General features: G+C 39.3%; 1 protein-coding gene across 2 annotated transcripts in view; it reads right to left on the bottom strand.

Moving 5' to 3' along the window:
• The window catches only part of vps50 (VPS50 EARP/GARPII complex subunit), an 83,723-nt gene that overhangs the window by 28,343 nt on the left and 35,928 nt on the right, over positions 1-19,452 (bottom strand). For both annotated transcript variants that reach the window (XM_068576317.1, XM_068576318.1), the window contains exons 13-21: positions 16,741-16,873; positions 10,909-11,000; positions 10,612-10,706; positions 9,360-9,458; positions 7,357-7,447; positions 6,154-6,339; positions 3,838-3,956; positions 2,346-2,452; positions 1,148-1,269 (exon numbers count right to left, since the gene is read on the bottom strand). In XM_068576317.1, the coding sequence (XP_068432418.1) occupies positions 1,148-1,269; positions 2,346-2,452; positions 3,838-3,956; positions 6,154-6,339; positions 7,357-7,447; positions 9,360-9,458; positions 10,612-10,706; positions 10,909-11,000; positions 16,741-16,873 (1,044 nt within the window). The remainder of the gene's footprint in view (positions 1-1,147; positions 1,270-2,345; positions 2,453-3,837; positions 3,957-6,153; positions 6,340-7,356; positions 7,448-9,359; positions 9,459-10,611; positions 10,707-10,908; positions 11,001-16,740; positions 16,874-19,452) is intronic.

Genomic DNA, 19,452 nt, shown 5'->3' with positions numbered 1-19,452 from the left:
CCCTGCGGAGCGTTCATCCTCTTTATCTCTTCCACCTCGATGGGAGAGAAGTCATTTTGTTGCCATCATTATCCCTTCCCCCGAGGGTGATACTGACACAAATGCTGTTTTCTTTCTTTGTGAGGCACTATAAATGACATGATAGTCTCTGCATGGAGCGAGGCAAAGTAGGCTTGCAGACTGTAACCTATCGTTCAACTTAAATTTGTACTGAGACAGAGAGCAATGCGAAATGAGGGAGATTATGTATGTATATTATCTAATAAACATGAGAATTCAAAATTCTAGCCTTAGAAATAAATGAAGGCAATTTTCTTAAAGCACTGTGCAACTAATGTACCACAAGTAATATTTTGTAGCTGCAGGCTTTGCAATCGGGAAAAAAGGTCTCCTATACTTGAGGTAACTCGAAAACTCCCATTCTGAATTTGTTATTGCTCATTTAGAGAAGACACACAACAAAACTCCTGTTCCTATTGTTTTTGTGGATCTTTCCATGCATATATATATATATATATATATATATATATATATATATATATATATATATATATATATATATATCTAAGAAAGATGGCAGGAAATGAGGGGGGAAAGAGAAATACGGAATAAGTTAAACACAAATCGGGAATGTGTTCAATGTTGGCTCCTGAACCCTGTCGGCCAGCAAAGCACCTCAAAGGATCCGCTCACATAGCGCTTGTACACTCATCGGGATATAGGACTGTATAATGGGTGCGCCGCTTTGTTTTATAGAAGTCCATTGATGCACATCAAATAATACGACATGAGCTAACTATTTCACAGACTAGTGACAGTCACATAAGTAAAAAAATGACAGTTACTGCACTTTCTTGGAAGGGTAACTGTAGCCAGTCTAATAATCCTGCCAACTAGAGGTGAAATGCTTTCTTTCCCCACATCCTGTGAAGCAGTAATGCACCACGGCACAGCTGAGTGTGGTTTTGAATAAACCAGACCACACTTGACCACTCCCAGCTGTGACACCGACTGTGATAGAGCTGTGCTTTTTATCCTGCCATGGTCTAGTGTGGAATTACTCCAAAGTAATGTGTTGTTTTACTAACTCAATATAAATATACAGTGTGTTTTCAAACAGTAGCATGGTGAATAAAAAATACTATACCATGTCATTGCGTCCAAAGAATGTGTATACAGCGTACAGATAGTAGTCGAAGAGCTGTGACACACAGTGGATGACATCGAAGGCGATCGGCTTCAGAATGTTCATCATCTGCATGTACTTCCCTGTTGGGAGATGACAGTTAATAAACAGTTACCTGGACTTTGTTGAGCAAGCTGGTTGTGTTCCTGGTTGTATACCAGAGTGCATCACAGTGGACTCACACATTGGGTTTAATTTCAGGCAGAAGAGTTTATGTTTCTTAAACCAGTATAATAAATGAAATGCTTAAAGTACATCTTTAGGAGATTAAGAGACTTAAACTACAGAAAGTTAATCATGGTGGAGCCTTATCCTTTAGGGAAGAACTTCAGCGAGGAACACATTGCATTTGCATACACTCAAGGGCAAGGATTCAGTTTAGCAGGAAGGTAATAAAAGCAATAAGTACAGAGGTGTAACAAGGTTACCATTGACTCAGAACTGATGAATGGGGGGGGAAGAAATAAACTCAATCTCGCTGGCATTGCCACTGCGGCAGCACTATTCCTCTCACACTCTCATTTCTCACACCCTTTCTCTTGAAATCTCTACCAAGAACTCAGGGAGCAATCTAACTTCATCAAAGAGCTGCACAGACTGAATTAGAAGTGATTGCTTGGAATCAAACTTTGGCTTTTCACTCAGTTTTGCCACACAGCTCTAAATCAATATTAGCAATTTTCTAAAGAAAAGACCAAATAAAACACATATTCTATTTTGTACTGGACAGTGTGTCCGGGAAGGTTTTGAAGTATGAACCGAAGATGGAAACTGGCAGCAGGACCAAGTTCTGTTGGAATAACAGTAAATCTGTATTACCCTGAATTATTTAATTAATTACTTTGACAGAAAACTTAGAAAAGACACAAGAAAATTGCACGATGAAGGTCCCATCACCAAGAAACACACTTTGCCACGGAAGGGCTGAGACATCTTCAAAACCACGTCAGAAAGACGCATAAGTACCTATTTGGATACAAAAGGTCAGAGCTCAGGTTGAAGGCTAACAATTATTAGTGCAGCTCAGTCACACAGATAGCAGCACAGTGCACTGATATCAAAGAACTGCTGGCTTTATCGCTGAATAAATAGATTTCTCAAGGAGAGCTAAATGGCAGAGTGTGTTCTGGACATGTGTGCGTGTGTGCTGAGGACTCACCGACTAGCCGGATGACGTTGAGGGTGGTATTGGTGAGAATCGGTGCGTTGGTCTTATTAAGGTTGTAGTCTGACTTTTTCTTGCTTCTTATGGTTTCTCGGGACGCACTGATGACGCAGGATGTTGGGGGTGAGCGAGAAATTAGGGCAGAATCATGAGAAAAGTGAAAGACTCAGTAATATATGTTAACATCACTAAACCTCAGTAATGATCGGCCAGGTTCAAAAACCTTAGATCCGGTCAAAGTCTTCTAATTGACCAATCAGAACCCATTACACAATGCAGGAGACACCGAGGGACCCTGATGGAGAAGTTTTTGAACTGGTGATCCTGGAGCACCAGACCCCTGACACGACTCATCGAGTCATATTAGCCAGCAATCATTACACAGGTCTTCTCATTTCCGGATGTGACCATGCAACCTATTCAATAATTAACCATTCGGTACTCCTGCTTATAGGAATGGTAAATTAGCATTTTAGTGACTATAGGCTGACGTCAGGTTAATACACATAAGGAACAGGAAATTAAATGTCGTAAGAGTTTAAGCAAAGATATCAGGACTCCCAGATGTGTAAAATAACAAGAAGGAAAACTGAACACAAACATTAAGACACCATAAATAAATCATTGTAAATTGCATGACAGGAACATATTATTGTAACAGTGCTTCTGTAATGAGGAGCTACTGAATAAGTGATGGCATTTTGTATTCTTATTTCGTGTGCAAATTGGGTGTAAAATGTGATGCCAGCTCTCAGATATGCACAAACACATGCATGTACACATGTTCTTAAAATGTCAGTCCATCAAATACATATGCAAACAAAAACATAAACTGAACAAATAAAATAGAAAAACTCCATCATGCTGCATCAAAAGCAAAGAATACATGAATAATTACAGGAATAACTTGTTAATGCAAACGTTTGTTTGCATTAATTATATTACCCTCAGAAATCTAACGCATCCTAATAACAAAATAAACAAAATACAAAATGTTGCCCCTCTTGCATTCAAATATATAATTTTAATTCAAGTCAATGATTGTACAGAAGATGCAGAGAAGCACGATTGCCTCTGCTTTTGTTGAATAACAATTCATCTTTCAATAGTTACCAATCACGTAGGCGGAGGTGGAAAGAAAGAATTTTTCACGGGTAGACAAAAAGCTTTATTCAAGCTTTCTGCCTACTTAGCAGGGTTAGACAGAGGGGAGCGGAAATTATCATCGCTAAATGCATAAAAAGTGGCATAATGCATGACTTCCCATCCTTTAAGAACCTAGTTGAAAAAGTTCATCAAATTATTAGATTTGTTTTATCTGTGATGAACATGAATCCTCTTTTGTGTACATTCCCTGACTTTCATAACTGTAAAATAGCCAGGAGTAGATCTGATGGACACCTGGATTTCCCACCCAAACTTCACATGGCAGACCCTGAGCTGTGTGACTTTGGAGCGGCGTAAAACCATTTGATTTGGAACTGACCTCTTGAGGGGGGCGTCGCCCGTCTGCTCGTCAACAAAGTCCTGCTTGAGCTCCTCAGGGACATCACTGTCACTGTCGTAATCTTGATACACACTCTTCTCCAGCTCGTCTGACTCGTACTTGAATTGGGGAAGAGAAAGATCAGTGTAAGTCAATAGAAAATGGGCCAGTGCGAAGAAGAAATGCAGTATGGATGAACTGAGTAGAGGGGATAAAAACAAGACAAATACTGTTACAACATGCTGTGAAACTTTGCTGACACATCACCCGATGTTAAAGGAAGAGGAAGTTATGCCGTGAGGAAAATCATGTCATCATTTACAAAAGAAAAAAACGCTGTAAAACAAAAAGGTATTAAGGGGCGGTAATTAAATTATTTTAAAAAGCTCTGATGGGTGCATAACCATCAAATATCAGGCTTTAGAAGGAAAGACAGAAAATTAAATCACCTCCCAGAAGAGGGTCTAGCTAAACCGCCCCTAAAATAAGACAATACTGTCGTGGTCCTTTACTGCAAGCTGAAGCAACACAGCAGCCATATAGAAAGGATTATAAGCTCAAGAGCGAGTCAAGCTGGGGCTGCTGTAGGCTTGACATGTTAGATAGTGGATATTGCTTTTGATTTTTTTCTGTAATTTCTTTTTTCCATTATTGAAGAGCAATACTGATTTATTTAACAAATAAGCCTCGAAGGAACCACTGACTGAATTTTGGATCTATATTAGTCATAGGAGGAGCACATATGTATAACATCCACAGTACTAATATTCGCTGGATCATTGAACTCCACTTGCCCACCAATGCCTACTAAAACAATTCATAGTGTGCTTCAATAAGGATTGGCCAATGGTGATGTGTGTGACAGTAAAGAGTAGAAACTTGGAACAAGGAACAAGAGCGTAGCTGCTAACAGTATCTTGCAAATGCACGTATGAGGAATGCACCGATCTAACTTTTTTCTGGCTCAACAGAGATTCCCAAGCTTTGGGTACCGATCCGATATAAGTGTTCAGTTAATAAGCTGTATCCCTCACTGTGTGGAAGTGACTGAGATCTATCTTTAATGTGTAAGGCACCATAAGGCTTGATCTAAATATTGCTTTCCTAACTCTGTAAAATAAAATGCAATAATAAATACAAAGATATATGTATTGAATAGTTTTGTATTTTAGGAAAAAATCAAATGTGCACCAGCAACTTCTGAATGAACAATACATTGCAGTTCAAGTGTAAACCATTTATAACGCAGCAATTGGTCAAAAATGTCAAGATTGTGTCAATTTTGTATGGCACTAAAGTGGCAGGCCTGGTAGTTTTACTGGACAACATGTACTCCCAGCAAAGAAGAACTGCACCATACTGAGCAATGAAACATTTTTTATTTTAAGATAAAGACAAAACAGAGAAGAAATATGTTTCTCATCAATAAAAAGGTGTATAATATTGGAGGGCCTGATACACTGTACACATTAGTACTAAACAAAACAATCATAGAAAATGATACATTATAACATGCAGCTCAACTATTAAGTTTATTATTTGCTGTGCCAGTTAATCTAACCAATGAGTTGATGTGCTGTTTACAGCTGATATGACATGTCAGACAATGTGTCAAAGTGTTATAATAATTATACACTTCCTGTACTACGGCCCTACACCATTAATACAAGTTTGTTATTGCTCTGGTGATGACAACTCAATAGCTGCTGCAAACAGCTTAATGACCCACAGTGATTATGTGCCAATTAATCAACTTGGAGCTTCATTAACTTGTTTGGTGATGCCCCTCAACAGGTATCCGTGTTAATTAGACACACTGATGTAAGTGAATGTAACTGGCAAAGAACAACTCGACTGAATCATCAGTTATAGAAAGAAAGAAAAAAGAAACATATACTTTTTTAATCCCCTTGGGGAAATTCTTCTCTGCATTTGAGCAATCCCTGATTAAGGAGCAGTGGGCTGCTCTGTGAGGTGCCCGGGGAGCAACGAGGGGTTAAGTGCTCAGAGACACTTTGATGTGTGAACTGTGGGGGGACTGGGGATCGAACCACCTACCTACTGGTAACGGGACGACCACTCACCCCCCTGAGCTACAGGCGCCCAAATGCTTTGTTACGTTCCACATAACGAAAGACAATACAATGAATACAATGGACAAGAACAGAAGAGCACAACTATGTTTCACGTGAAAACTATTAATGCTTTTCCAGCCTTATGACTAAGTTGGAAACATGCATTTCACACTAATATAACTAATTACAAACCATTTAACAGGCACCAATTCAAAGTACATGTTTTGCAGTTTACACTTACCCCGTTAGATGCCAGCACATCCTCTGTCTCCTCCTCTTTTTGTTCAGCATGCATCTCAAAGGGATTTCCCTCCTGATGGTACTGCTGAAACAGAGAAAGCTCCCCCTGAGCCGGGCTGGTCGAGGATCCGGCATGTCTGCTCGGGGAAATGGATGGAGAACGACACTGGCCCATGAACTTAAACTCCTTGGTTTGAGAAGATGACACACAGGGAAAAAAAATCATCAATTGCTGCTTTTCAAATCATAAATCAGCAGGAAATAGTGGTAGAGTACAGAAAATACACTATCATCGTCATCTATGAACCGCAACAGATCATGTCATGGTCAAAATTTAAGTCATTGACCTTCAACAATGGGCTCCCCTAAGGACGTAGATAGTTTATAATATGTTGATAAGTACCAAAACCTATTGTAAAATGTATTAATTAAGAAATACTCTAAGTGTAACAACTGAAATAATTTCAAATAGATTGTATATGAAGTCAAAAATGGGTTGTAGTGTTTGAGAAGAACTTAATACAACAACAGCTGCACGCCTCAAAGATGAGATGAGGAAATGCAATTTCTAAGAAAATACACAACAACCAGCACTTGGGTATGGTTGTACCAATTAGAAGCATTGGTTTTATTATGGGGATTTTTCATGATTTTCATGTGTGTTTGCTGCAAAATGTTCCCAATCAAGACAGACATGAAGGGGAAAACAAGATGAAATTGAATTAACTCCATTTATCTTTTTGACATCTCTATCTTTCCATTTGTCATTTCTGCTTCTCGGTGCAGTGAGCTGAACATGTTGTAAGTAAGCACAATGATCTTTTCTGTGAGTCTGTTATAGAATAAATCCATGAGATACTGGATATTGATAAGTGTCTACATTAGGCTCTGACATTCTCTGACAGGCTCTGACAAGGGTATATTTCATAACCGATGCTGACAAGTGTAGGGAATATTTTTTCCTAACACCAAAAGGGACTAAGCCATTTTATTTTTATCTGTGATAATGTGCAGTGAGCTCCTACTATGAGAGGCTGACACACTTGCACACACATACATACAGAGACCCTTAAGTACGATCCCCTGTGTTTCATAACATTATGCAGATTTTGAAGCAGAGGATGTGTTCAATGAGTGACAGTGGAAGATAAATGAATGCCACCGTGCTTCACTTTCTCTCCTCAATGATGTGATTAATACTCACATGGAGCTGGGCGATGTTAAAGTTAGACTTCACTGGGCAATGTTCCCATGTCTCATTTTCCAGAAACATCCTTAGCTCTTCCAGTCGTGCCCTGAGGGGATGAGAGAAAAAGAAAAAGGTACACGGATAGATTAAGACAAGAAAAAGTCAACATGTTGTCCATCACTGACCACCAGTGTGTTCGGGTCTGTTTACATGTGTCCTAAGAGTCCAGATTAAGTGTCATCAAAAACTAATGCACAGTGAAAAGGAAGAGGTGTGTGTGTGTGTGTGTGTGTGTGTGTGTGTGTGTGTGTGTGTGTGTGTATGTGTGTGTGTGTGTGTGTGTGTGTGTGTGTGTGTGTGTGTGTGTGTGTGTGTGTGTGTGTGTGTGTGTGTGCGTGTGTGTGCATCGCTTGTTTCCATGTTTACTGTCAAAGTTTAGGAAAGCCACCCTGATGGTGCGGCAATATCAAGTCTTATCAATGTCAAAGCAGTGTTGACTTCAAACACTGCAGTGGCCTGTGTTATTTGTTTTAAAGGTGTTTGACGTGTGAGAAGTGAAAGAATAAGGAATGGTGGCGTGCGAAAGGGAAGCTGTGTGGCACAGAAATAAAGAAGGGATATCAATTGCATTTTAAGTCAGTCCATTTAGCACATGCTGGCATCTTATCCTGCAGTTATATTCCTCTAATGGAATGCAAAGAGAATGAAAAGGACATCGGAGCTTTGAGAACATTTCAATCAATCAGAGAAAATGAGTTGGGAAAATAAAAGCAGAAATTACCAATAGTGCAGCTCTTAGATATTTATCATGTCTGAACCCTGACAATGTCATTCTGTCCGCTGCACCCGCAGGCCAACAATACATCCAGCCCAATGACTGAGTGTGATACTGCAGGCAGCTGGCAGACGAATACAGGCTTCAGACAGTCAAAGTTCACTCATGGGTAATCTCTTTGGGAATGACACCCGGCTGGAAAATGAATCAAACCTAATGTAAAGATGATGCCTGCTGGCTACAAGTGCGGTTATGTGTGCTGATGGACACATTGGAGTGGCTGATAATATGCCATCATAATGATGCCTGGTGTTCTTTTCCTTCTTCTCTCTGTGCATCTGTCACCTCTAACGCTCCCCTTTTCACTTCCAATTCCCACTGAATCCCATCATGCCTCTGTGTTTCCCTCCTTTAATGCATCCAGATAGTCGAGAATGTTTTCAAAGATTCTGTCACACATTTTTCTTCTTATTAGTTGTTTTCATCCTATCTCCCTGTTTAATTAACTCTCCTGTCATTCCAGATCCTGCCATTCCCACCAAATCAGCTCTCATTCCCATCACCTGGTCTTCATGCCCGTCTCACCTTCAGCCTATTTCCTCATTAGTGTCTCACTATTAGGTCCCCCTCACTTGCACTTGTCCTTTGCCAAATTGTCTTGTGGGTTATTGCCAAGCTCTCCAGCATATCCTGATATGCCTCTTCCGACCCTGTTTGCCTGTCAACCTTGGATTTTTGCCTGCCCATTTTTGGATTTGTTCGCCTGTTTGACTGACCTCCCGGTTTTGACCCGGCCTGAACACTAGTAAAGACTTTTACTTGTATGTCTGTTTTCGATTTGTGCTTTTGGGTTCAAGTGCCTGTAATCCTGACAGAATCTTGATGGCTAATCAGAACTCTGATCAATGCAAATCACATTTGATGATGTGTGGCGCTGTCTACTTAAAAAAGAGCAATACATATTCATGTGGTTGGCAGGGGGTTACATAATCAAGAGGTAAATGTGCTTCCAGCTCAGTGAGTGTTACCATGTAATTACACACCTACTCCAAAGAGGGTTGCGCTCACACAGTTGTAATTATATGTGAAAGTTTCTGCCAAGCAATCTGCTGTCTATTGTTGTCTCCACAGCTTTCTCTCAAACATATCGGGGGACTGGAAGTCAGATCCATGCAATAACAGAAGGTACCTCCAATTTTTACATAATCCAGGTAATGATCCAGATGCAACAAAGACATTATACCTGTGATAGTTTTTGAAGTAGTTGACACTCTGGCGTTTGATGGACTCCTGCAGGACCTCTGACTTGCTGCCGCAGAACTCCTCACCCACCTGCATCAGCCTGAGAGACGATTAAAGGATGAGAAAATACACAACGACACACAACAATGAAGGACGAAGAGAGAAGGGACAGAAGAATGGGAAGAGATAAGACAAGGGGATTTGTCATCTGATGGAGCATTTAGTCTTTTGATGGCTTCCTGTTGACATTCTTTATTTATTTGTTGTGCACATGTCTGCAATGATGCAACCACCACAAGTTAGGGCTACCGTGATAAAAGGTCATGGTTTGATTAACTGATTTTGATATGAGTAAATCAATAAAGTCGTCATTTTAAGGGTGTATTGCACTATATATATATATATATATATATATATATATATATATATATATATATATATATATATATATATGCATCTTTATAGTATGTGCTTCTGTATAAACAATCTTTAACATTTGTGTGATTTTGTTCGCAGTCAAAAACTAATAAGCTCAAAAACAGCCCGTTAGCCAGAACGCCTGAGGAGGAAGACCAGACCACTGTGTGTGTTTGACAGACAGCTGAGCCAGCGGGGGCACACGGACATGATGTAAACAGACTTGCTCTAGTAACTATAACCTGCCAGTCAAGGGACAGACAACGTTAGTTTTTCTTTGCAGTGGTGTTGAAGAAAAAAAAACATTCAAGTGTCTGAATCTAAAGAAAGCGACCAAAACAAAATAATAAAAAAGGAAGCTGAATAGACCAACAGCTGTTTCAGATGATCTCATATCGAGTGTGTAGACAGACAACAACTGTCATGCAAACAGTGGTTTGATCAAATCAACACTAAATGTAAATTTCCGTTTTCGGGCTTTGATTTGGGTCACAGGTCCTCGAATTTAGCGACACGCAGTTTGACCACAAAGACGAAGGTGTGTACACTTCCTTTTTGTTGTCAATAAAAGTGCAAAATAGCCTGAAATTTGACATTATCATAACCAGCATTAGTATAATCAAAGTGTGGTGTTTAAATGGTTTTGGATTTACTGACATTATAATTTCAGTTTTTATGTCCATGATTATTTTCTCAGTGTGTGTTCTCATTATCTCGTTCAGTAAGTGAGCAAGTGACAAAAAAGTGAAATAAAAAGACAAGACACAGAGAGAGAGAGAGCAACGACAAGAAAATGAAGATCAATTAGTTAAAACAAGGGTGATCTGACTGCGTACCTGCTGATGACATCAAGCACCACAATGAAATCGTCGTACTTGAAGTTAGACATGTCCGTCCCCAAGATGTAGGCCTTCACTTTCAACTGGACATCCTAAGGGGAGAAATGAAAGGCGCATGGTTTGAACATTACTCTGAGAAAAGAAAGAAATAATGAATTGAAAGGAAAAGCTAGGCGCGGAGAGGGTGGAAGAGAAATGGCAGCTCGGAGAAAGAAAATGTGGAGGAAAAACACGAAGAAGAGGGAAGAAGAGTCATGCTTAAAGAGAGAGAGAGAGTGCACAGTTTGTTCCAACCTGCCAAATCCGTGTCAGTCCATGCTCCAGCTTCTTCTTCACGTAGCTGCGGTCCACCACCGACTCATCGGACTCTGCTGCCGCGGCGCCATCTAGAGGTGTTCAAACAAAGACCACAGGCCTACTAAAAACTGATAACGAGAAAATTCAATTTCCCCTCATCCATTGCAATAATCTATTTTTTGACAGTATCATTTGAGCGAGACTCGAATAATTTAATTTACTCATTTCAATGGACATCTGCACAATGATGCACGAACAGACTGGATCAGACTCCGTACAAAAGTCTAAAAAGACTATTCTTATCGTTGACGAAGAAGCAAATGGAAAAACATCCCTTTTAATAATGATAAAATATGATCCACTGAATGTATTCTAAAAGTATAATACAGGGGAAATTTGACGTAGTTGATCTGCAGATCTGAAATGTGTGACAATTGTCCTTCATTGTTAGTTTGGCTTCAAGTTAGCTTGAAGTTTAGCTTGAAGTTTAACTCTGAGACTTTCATTTACAGAAGTGGATGTCAGCCAGCATTTGACAGGAGCATTGGTCCCAAAGTCCTTGAAGAGTGCAAAGACTGACAATATAACAATACTAGATGACACTTTAATAAGGTGCTGAGGACAGGCGGCCATAAAATTAAACCAACATCTCCAGTGAGCATGGTTCCTCCTCCATCAGCTCGCTGTCCTCTCTTTTCTTGGTGTGTGCATTTTTTTTTCTCACCTCTATCCTGCCTCTCACTGTGGAAAGGAAGGCCTACCCACCCACAGCAGCAGCCTCAATCATTACTGAACAACATGTACTGTGCACTATTTGATAACAAATGACAAGTCCAAAAGCATATTGACAACAGTTTCTAAGCAGGAGAGAAACGAGGGTTCAGTAAGATCTGTAAGACATTCCTCAAGCATTCAGACAACAGCCAAATTTGTTGTTGCATCCTTTATCAAAGATCCTTTTCTCTTCTGGTTAAAAGCCTTCTCTTAAAGTACTTGTCAAGAGTGTATATACAAGCAAACAACACAATCCACACAGTGAATCAGGCAGGAGAACAGATTATTGATTAGAAAGACATCCAAGAATAAATAATGTAAGAGCACTGAAGAAAACATAAAAGTGCCACCGCCTGAATACATATGGATCTCTTTATGTTTGAGACATGCACACGCACACGCACACGATGTTTAGACACTTTGGTCATGTTTTTCTTACTCTGAAGCAGTCAGATTGGTTCAAAGACTGAACGCCTTAAACATACAAACGCATAGCTGTTGTCAAAACAGTACAGGGAACCTGCTCGATGAGGTGTTTGTCTTCTGAGCAAGACGATAAATATCTCTTAGAATTTTGCCTGTTTTTATAAAAAATTAAGTACACGCTATGTCACATTTTTAGGGCAACATTGCAAAAAAAGTTAAAACATAAATTGTATTACACCTGTACAATGTGTATATCTAGTTATATAAATATAATAACAGAGAGAAAGAGAAAGGTTGTTGGAGTTGAAGAAAGCAAACCTGCATGTCGTAAGTTGAAGGAAAAAAGGCACGATCAAAAAGGATCTCAAGAGGTTAGAAAGGATAAAAAAAACTAAACCAAAAGACAGAAGTGGAGATCAGGGAGCCTGGATTATTCATAGCTCCTCAGAAACCCCCAAAGTATGTGAAGGTATTACTTGATATTGATAGAGTAAAAATGAGGGCCTCACTCAACTACATGAGTTGTTTAAAAATGAACAGTCAGGTTTTTCATGGACGACACAAACATGTAACGGCAATGCTCAGATTATACATTGACATGTATATATTAGCCGACGAAGGTGACAAAACAGCATCTGTTATCCTGACATTAAAAACAATTATATCCACGGTCTACCATAAGGAACTGACGAGACTGATGGAGTCCAGTGTTGCTAAGTTTGTACATCAATCAATTTATACGTTTTCAATCACATTCTTAAAAGGAGAACTCAACCTATTCAACAAATCGAAGTCGGTCTCGGGGGAGATCTACAGCATATGTAAAACAAAAAGTTGGGAGTTTCCCAGGCCTTTAAAGCCCGCTCCTCCTCTCTGCTTTTTTTGAAGTGTCCATTGTGAATCTGACAAAGTCATAGAAGTGCAATGCTTAATGGGTTGCTTAACTCTTTGCTATGAATCATCAATGAATCATTAACATCCCGAGTCACTGATCACACAATTAGCAACAGATAGGATGTGCCCACCCTTATTATAGATTCTGACAGAAGCCTCAATACACCAAAGAGCAGAAGAATCCTCAAGAGAGATTCATGTCTTGAATTGCAATAGATTGGCACAATGGGCTTTCCTTAATATACATCATGAACGGGTAAGTCTATGCCTCAGATAGTCAACCGCAAGAATTGGCCATTTTTAAGAAGCTTAGTGCAGCATTAAGTTCAAACAATATTGTTTAATTAAAACATCATCACATTCAGAAGTGGATGTGACACATGATGTGTCACATTTCTCCCTGTATCAGTAGTTACATGAAATAAATGGCATTCCTGTTCATCTCAGATTCTAACCTGCCCCGAAAGTCTGCTCATGGTGCATTTAAAATCCATTTTCATACCTCCACAGCCAATATGTTATAGCCATTACTAATGATTTGTAACAATGACATTGTAAGAGAGTTTAATCAAACATTTTTCAGAACAGAATTTCAGAGTCTCAAGGACGGTGTCCCTGTCCTTGAGATCCGGCAGGTCACATTCAAGTGTGAACACACATATGCCGACACAGGCGCGAAAGTTGCCTAAACAAGTATAAAATGCAAAAGCGGACAATACAGAATATTATAAACAACCGTACAGTTGGAAAGCAATGGCCTGTAGGACTGCGTCATTGTTAACGTTCCATCAGACTTTATACTATATACCTTCTGTATTTATTTATTTAGTGATGAATTTTTGCAGTTTGAGCATTGCAAATGATCTTTTTTTATTCACATGCCCACCATAATGTGTTGAAAGACTTGGTTAAAATGTTTTAACTTCAGAACTGAGTCCTTTCGAGGAGATGCATTTGAAGGGCTTGCAAATAAATTTAATTACTTATCTATGTATAAGCAGGTTGTAAATATTGAAAACAGTAATTACATTAGATTGGTGCATAGTCAGGTCGCCACAGTGGAACGGAGGTACCCATGAATAAGTAATCAAGATGAAATAGGTGTTTAAAAAAAAATTGCAATGTATACTGGTAGAGCTCAGTAAACCATAACTTAATTCACATAGTATGCTCTCTCGTTTAGTTTATATGTTACTACTGAGCATTAATGAGGTGCGAAGGCCAACTTTCACCTCAACAGAAGAAAACTGATCTTTTTCCTTATCATAGCAGATATTAGCAGATATCTCAATATTAGCTTTCATGGTCTATAGCTATGTAGCAGATTAACAAACTGGCCATGGTTATTTCCTTTCACACACAACTAAAGTGCTCGCTCACACACACACACACACACACGCACACGCACACGCACACGCACACACACGCACACGCACACGCACACGCACACGCACACACACACACACACACACACAAATCTATTCTGTCAGCTATGCGTTCGACCCATGCCCATATTTCTTCCTGAAATAACCTTTCCTTTCATCAAGTGGCAAAATTAATTACTGAAACATGACACTGACCTGCTCAATATAGCACGTGGCCAAAGGCTTAAATTCAATGGAATGCTCTTTTTGTGTTCTCATTAAGGTGAGAGGTGTGCGTGTGATGGGAGGAGGAGGGATCTTCAGTGGGCCTGACGGTTAAGACTTTGACAGCCTCTTGTGTGAGACGGAGGTCAATGCCTGCGGAGGTCAACTCAACGAATGAGACAAAAAGCCTGTACAGTAAATCATTAGTGTGATGGACCCTGCACACACATTATAACTGAAAGAGTATGGTAAAAGCCGGGACTACAACAGGGTCAGGGAGACCTTTACACAGAGGACAGAGGTAACAGCCAATCAAAAAGCGAGATGATAGATGAGCCTTGTGGAAGGGAATGTGGTGTCTGTGTCCTCTCCCCTGTGAGGGGCATCATATCTAATGAAGGATGTAGAGGACTGTCACCAACCATTCAGGACATCTTTGTGTCCTCATCCATTTGCCGAATGGATTGTATACAATATGGGAAAGAGAAATGAGCTATCTTTCGATACACAGTAGGAAACTACCAGCTAATTTGACAGGTCTGTATTTGCAGCTAATACCTGACAAAGCCTTTGGCAAGGCACATAATGAAACAGTGCTGAGGTGAAAAAAGTGCTATAAACCAAATCAAGTATGTTTTTTTTTAACACTGGTAAGAAATGAAACTTCTTGTGGAGCTTACTGCTAAACCACAAAGTATGTATTGCCTTGACAACTCAGCTTCTTGAGGCTGATGTTTTCACATCTGGCTGACGAAGGGAGGAACGATAGAAGCTGAGACACAAGTCAGACTTTTCTTGTTGATCCAGACATAAGCTTTGGGTTTGGACAGATGTGGTGTTCAGTCGTCTTGCTGTTCTTAATGGGCCGTAACTTGAGAGCAGCTTTACAGAGTTTCCAGTGGAGACTCAGTATACTTTATACTGTAATTGTTAAAAAATGTACAAAAAGAATAAGCTACTTATTTCTTTTCTTAAATGATAAAACTACTAAACTGAGTGATATCTGAAGGTGAAGTAGAAAATGAAAAGTGGAAAAAGAAAGACTTGAAAGTCCTGTTTGTATTAGATTGAAAACACAGCACACTTAATGTCACTCATGACATATTTCCATAAGAAAATATGCATCACACGTGCTTCATCACCTGTGCAAATATTTATCCTTGAAACCATACAGATGAGTTAATTTTGCAATGTAAAACCAACAATCTATACACATCATTTGTATTTGGGTGCTCTAAATGCTCTAAAACGGTATACATACAACTGTATAACTAAAACAGCTTTTTGTATTATTGGATAAAGAAGCTGTTTTATCAATAACAGTGTGATCAAATGTGAATATGCTAGTACCGACTCATTCAATGACCTCTACACTGAAATGGGAGCTTAGTGAAAGCTGAAAAATAGTACGCCTCGAGCGCACATATCACTTCACTGCACACATTCAATACTCTTTTCATATGCCAATCATTTCTTCCTGTGAGCTAAAAAGCTGATAAACCCACTCGATGCCGATTTCCCACAGCCATGAAAGAGTGGCACTCTTGGGCCAAGCTGACCCCCATTCATACCAAGTCTTTGAAATCTAAATCTGTAAGTTACTTCTTTTTTTGTTAGAATTTATGTTTTGTGAGTAAGTCTTTTTTTATTTTCTTCGCGGTTGTACGTCTACCTATAAGTTTACATCTATGTCTGTATAAAATTACAGAAATTCGTCATTTAACTGTTTTAAACATCTGTGTGAAATTGTTTTAATTAGCATATTGATTAATAAGTTATGGCAAGGTGACAATGACCTTTGACCTCCAAATGTGCTCAATCTTGAGTCCAAGTGGACGCTTGTGTCAAATTTGAAGATGCTGCTGAGATATCAAGTTCATGAAAATAAAACAGACCAACGAACAGACAACCCAAAAACATTCGCCAGGCAAAGAAACATAAAAAGGAAGGACAGTTTGAGACACTACATATCAGTACCTTGCAAGACAGGAGGTTACAAGTCATGGTATGTGAGAGGTTGTTATTGTATCTTATATTTCTGAATCCAAGTGTTTCTACAAGGAACTGTGCACCTTTGTTCTATTTGGCAGGTCAGAACAAATAGAGCAATGTTTCTGAATGTAAGGTCGTAGGGTTAAACGGGTACCTGTAGTGGGTGTGGTCTCGTGTTGGTCGTGCTCCTCGTGCCACTGCATGGTGCGGTGATAGCTAAGCATCACCTCCCACAATGCCTTGCATAGATCTGTCAGGCAGGGAATGTAGCTGTCCATGGTGATGTGCTGCCAACAAAGAAGTGATGACAACAAGGTCAATGATGCTCTTTACACAGTATACTAATGTATGTTGTATGTTGCAGTACTCTATTTTTGTGTCATAAATGACTTGTACTAACCTAGAAGAAAAAACAAATTGGACCGATGAAACACACAAATCTGGACAACTAATTATTTTCAAGATTCAGTGAGAGACTTAAACCAAAGAAATAAGCTGATCAACGCTCCTCTTCTAAATCTAATTAAAGCCTGCTTACACTCATCATTCAAGGACACTGTGAATAAAAACATCTGTTTTCTGTGTCACTCTAAACCCTTTCATCTTATGTAAGAGCTAATTAATGTAAGGACTGATTTAAAACAATTATGCACATTTGATTATACAATGACAACTTTGCATTCAAATTTAACATATAGAGATGATTCTCAAATGGCAGGCGCAGAGAGTACTGTAGAGCTATAGCATGTCCTTGCAGGTGGATAATCAACAACAGAAACATATGATGTCCATATGCACAAAGCCTGAAGTGAGTCTCTGCTTTCATTAGAAGGCAACTTTATTATTTCTACACACCATGAGACATCGGGTTTGAGCATTGGAAAATGCATTGGAAAAATGTATTATTGATAATTTTGCCAATAAACTGACTTATGCAATGATGAGAGAATTATAAGGCTATGTCTTTTTTATGATAACCGAAAAATGATCGACCTCTATATACCCATGAAATCACAGCAACATACTGAACTCTTTAAAATATCAACAAAGGTGCTGAATCCAAAATAAAACAGCAAACTTTGTATGATAAAAAAACACGCTCTAACAACTTATCTATAAAATCTTCCCACGTGCACAGAAATTATAACAAATGTATCAGATAATAATATAATTGTAAAAACTTCCACCATGACCAGCCAGCAGTGACACATATTCACATTTAAAAGGATAACATAATATACTTTATTCACTTCATCCAACCTGCATGTGCGGCCATACGACGTGACTTGGGGTTATGTTCCCAGCGTTCCCAACATAACACAACATAACTGAGAGCTGCCTATTAAAAATACTCTTATCCAACCATTTGTAATAATACAATCCTGAACAGTAGCAGCCCATTCAGAAGGTAACGTTATCCCTTTTGAGGATTTGGTGTAGGTGAATGTTTACACAACACAAGACTGTCAGTGTTTTCATGTGTTTTCCATGACTGGTAAATCGGTCAATTGTTTTACAGGTTTTCCAAGACACAGAATGTACTCAAAGGACAATGCAGGCTGCTGTTCTTGCTTCATACATCCAACAGATGACCGCGTCAGATTCTGAGCTCCCGGGAGGCCAAACTGCCTGGAAAGATGTGTGTGTTAAAAGTGCAGCTGGCACGAGAGTAGCCACTGACACAGTTCAGGGCTCTACTGAACAACTCGCCAGTAGAGTCCTGTCAACATGTCCAGACACTAATTAATCACTGCCAGATCAAACAGGGCTGTAGACAGCAGCCGCACTTTAATCTGTGTAAGTGGTTGCAAGCTTCTGCTTCCTTTCACAAAAGCACTGTTAAGGTAAATAACAAAAACCTCACAGTCTGATGATCGATTTTAATAAAGGCCCCCAACAGTGTACATATACTAACACAAGTAAAGTTCTACTCCATCTTTTGGCTTTCGTCTCTGGCATGTCAGAGTCCCTGAGTGACAGACCACTACGTGCCAGGACAACCACTCAACAGAACAGTTCAGCGAGACATCTCAGTTGCTCTCAACTCTGCAAGAAATAAAGTAACAACCGCCATCTCACAAGATGTTGATGACAGAGCTGTGGAACGAGACAGCAAAATTGCACAACAGCCTCTGCCGCTGTCAGGCAGAGATGGTAAGAGATGGTTAGAGATGGTTGAAATGCTATGAATTTAAAAGCCATTTCTCAGAAATGTAACTATGTTACACTGAACACTAAAGATTAACAGCTGGGCAATCACTTGCAGCTTGAAAAAATGAATAGTGTGAAGATAAAATAGTCAACATTAGCATCGCATATTAGAAGTGCAGTGATGCTTTCATACACATCAGACTTTCAGCCATCCCGTATATTAAACCAAAAACCCTGCAAACCCTCCAATGATGACTATCAATTATGCACTTACCAGTGTAATAAATCCTCATTTGAATTTGATTTAACTGCACTCAAATTTAAGCGCTTTTAAACCCTTTGCAACAGTGGATAATAATCACTGTTTTCTTACTGAGAATGTATTTGTAACAATGAACCTCATCACCTGTGTGACCACAGCAAACTGTTCATAGTGGAACCAAGACTTGATTTAGGTTTCTTTTTTGAAAGCAGTCTATGGAACCTATTGCAACAGCAGGATGTGCAGTCAGGTGTGTAGAAAAGATTTGAAAAAACGAAAGCTTTAAAGTCTGTAAAGTGATGTGCTTTAAATAACAGATTATATGATCGTGATGAATAATCATGATCACGCTGTCATTAAGAGTCATCTGGATTTTCTTTCAAGTTATGTCACTACACAATATGTAAGTCTACTGCTGTCTAGTTCTAGTTCCTGTTAAGTACACGGTGCATA

Source organism: Clinocottus analis, unplaced genomic scaffold (genome assembly GCF_023055335.1).
Source record: "Clinocottus analis isolate CAN_PGR_092001 unplaced genomic scaffold, fCliAna1.0.p SCAF_14, whole genome shotgun sequence".
Lineage (NCBI taxonomy): Eukaryota > Metazoa > Chordata > Actinopteri > Perciformes > Cottidae > Clinocottus > Clinocottus analis.
Note: the sequence above shows the minus strand (reverse complement) of the source record. Positions and strands in the feature narration are given on the sequence as shown.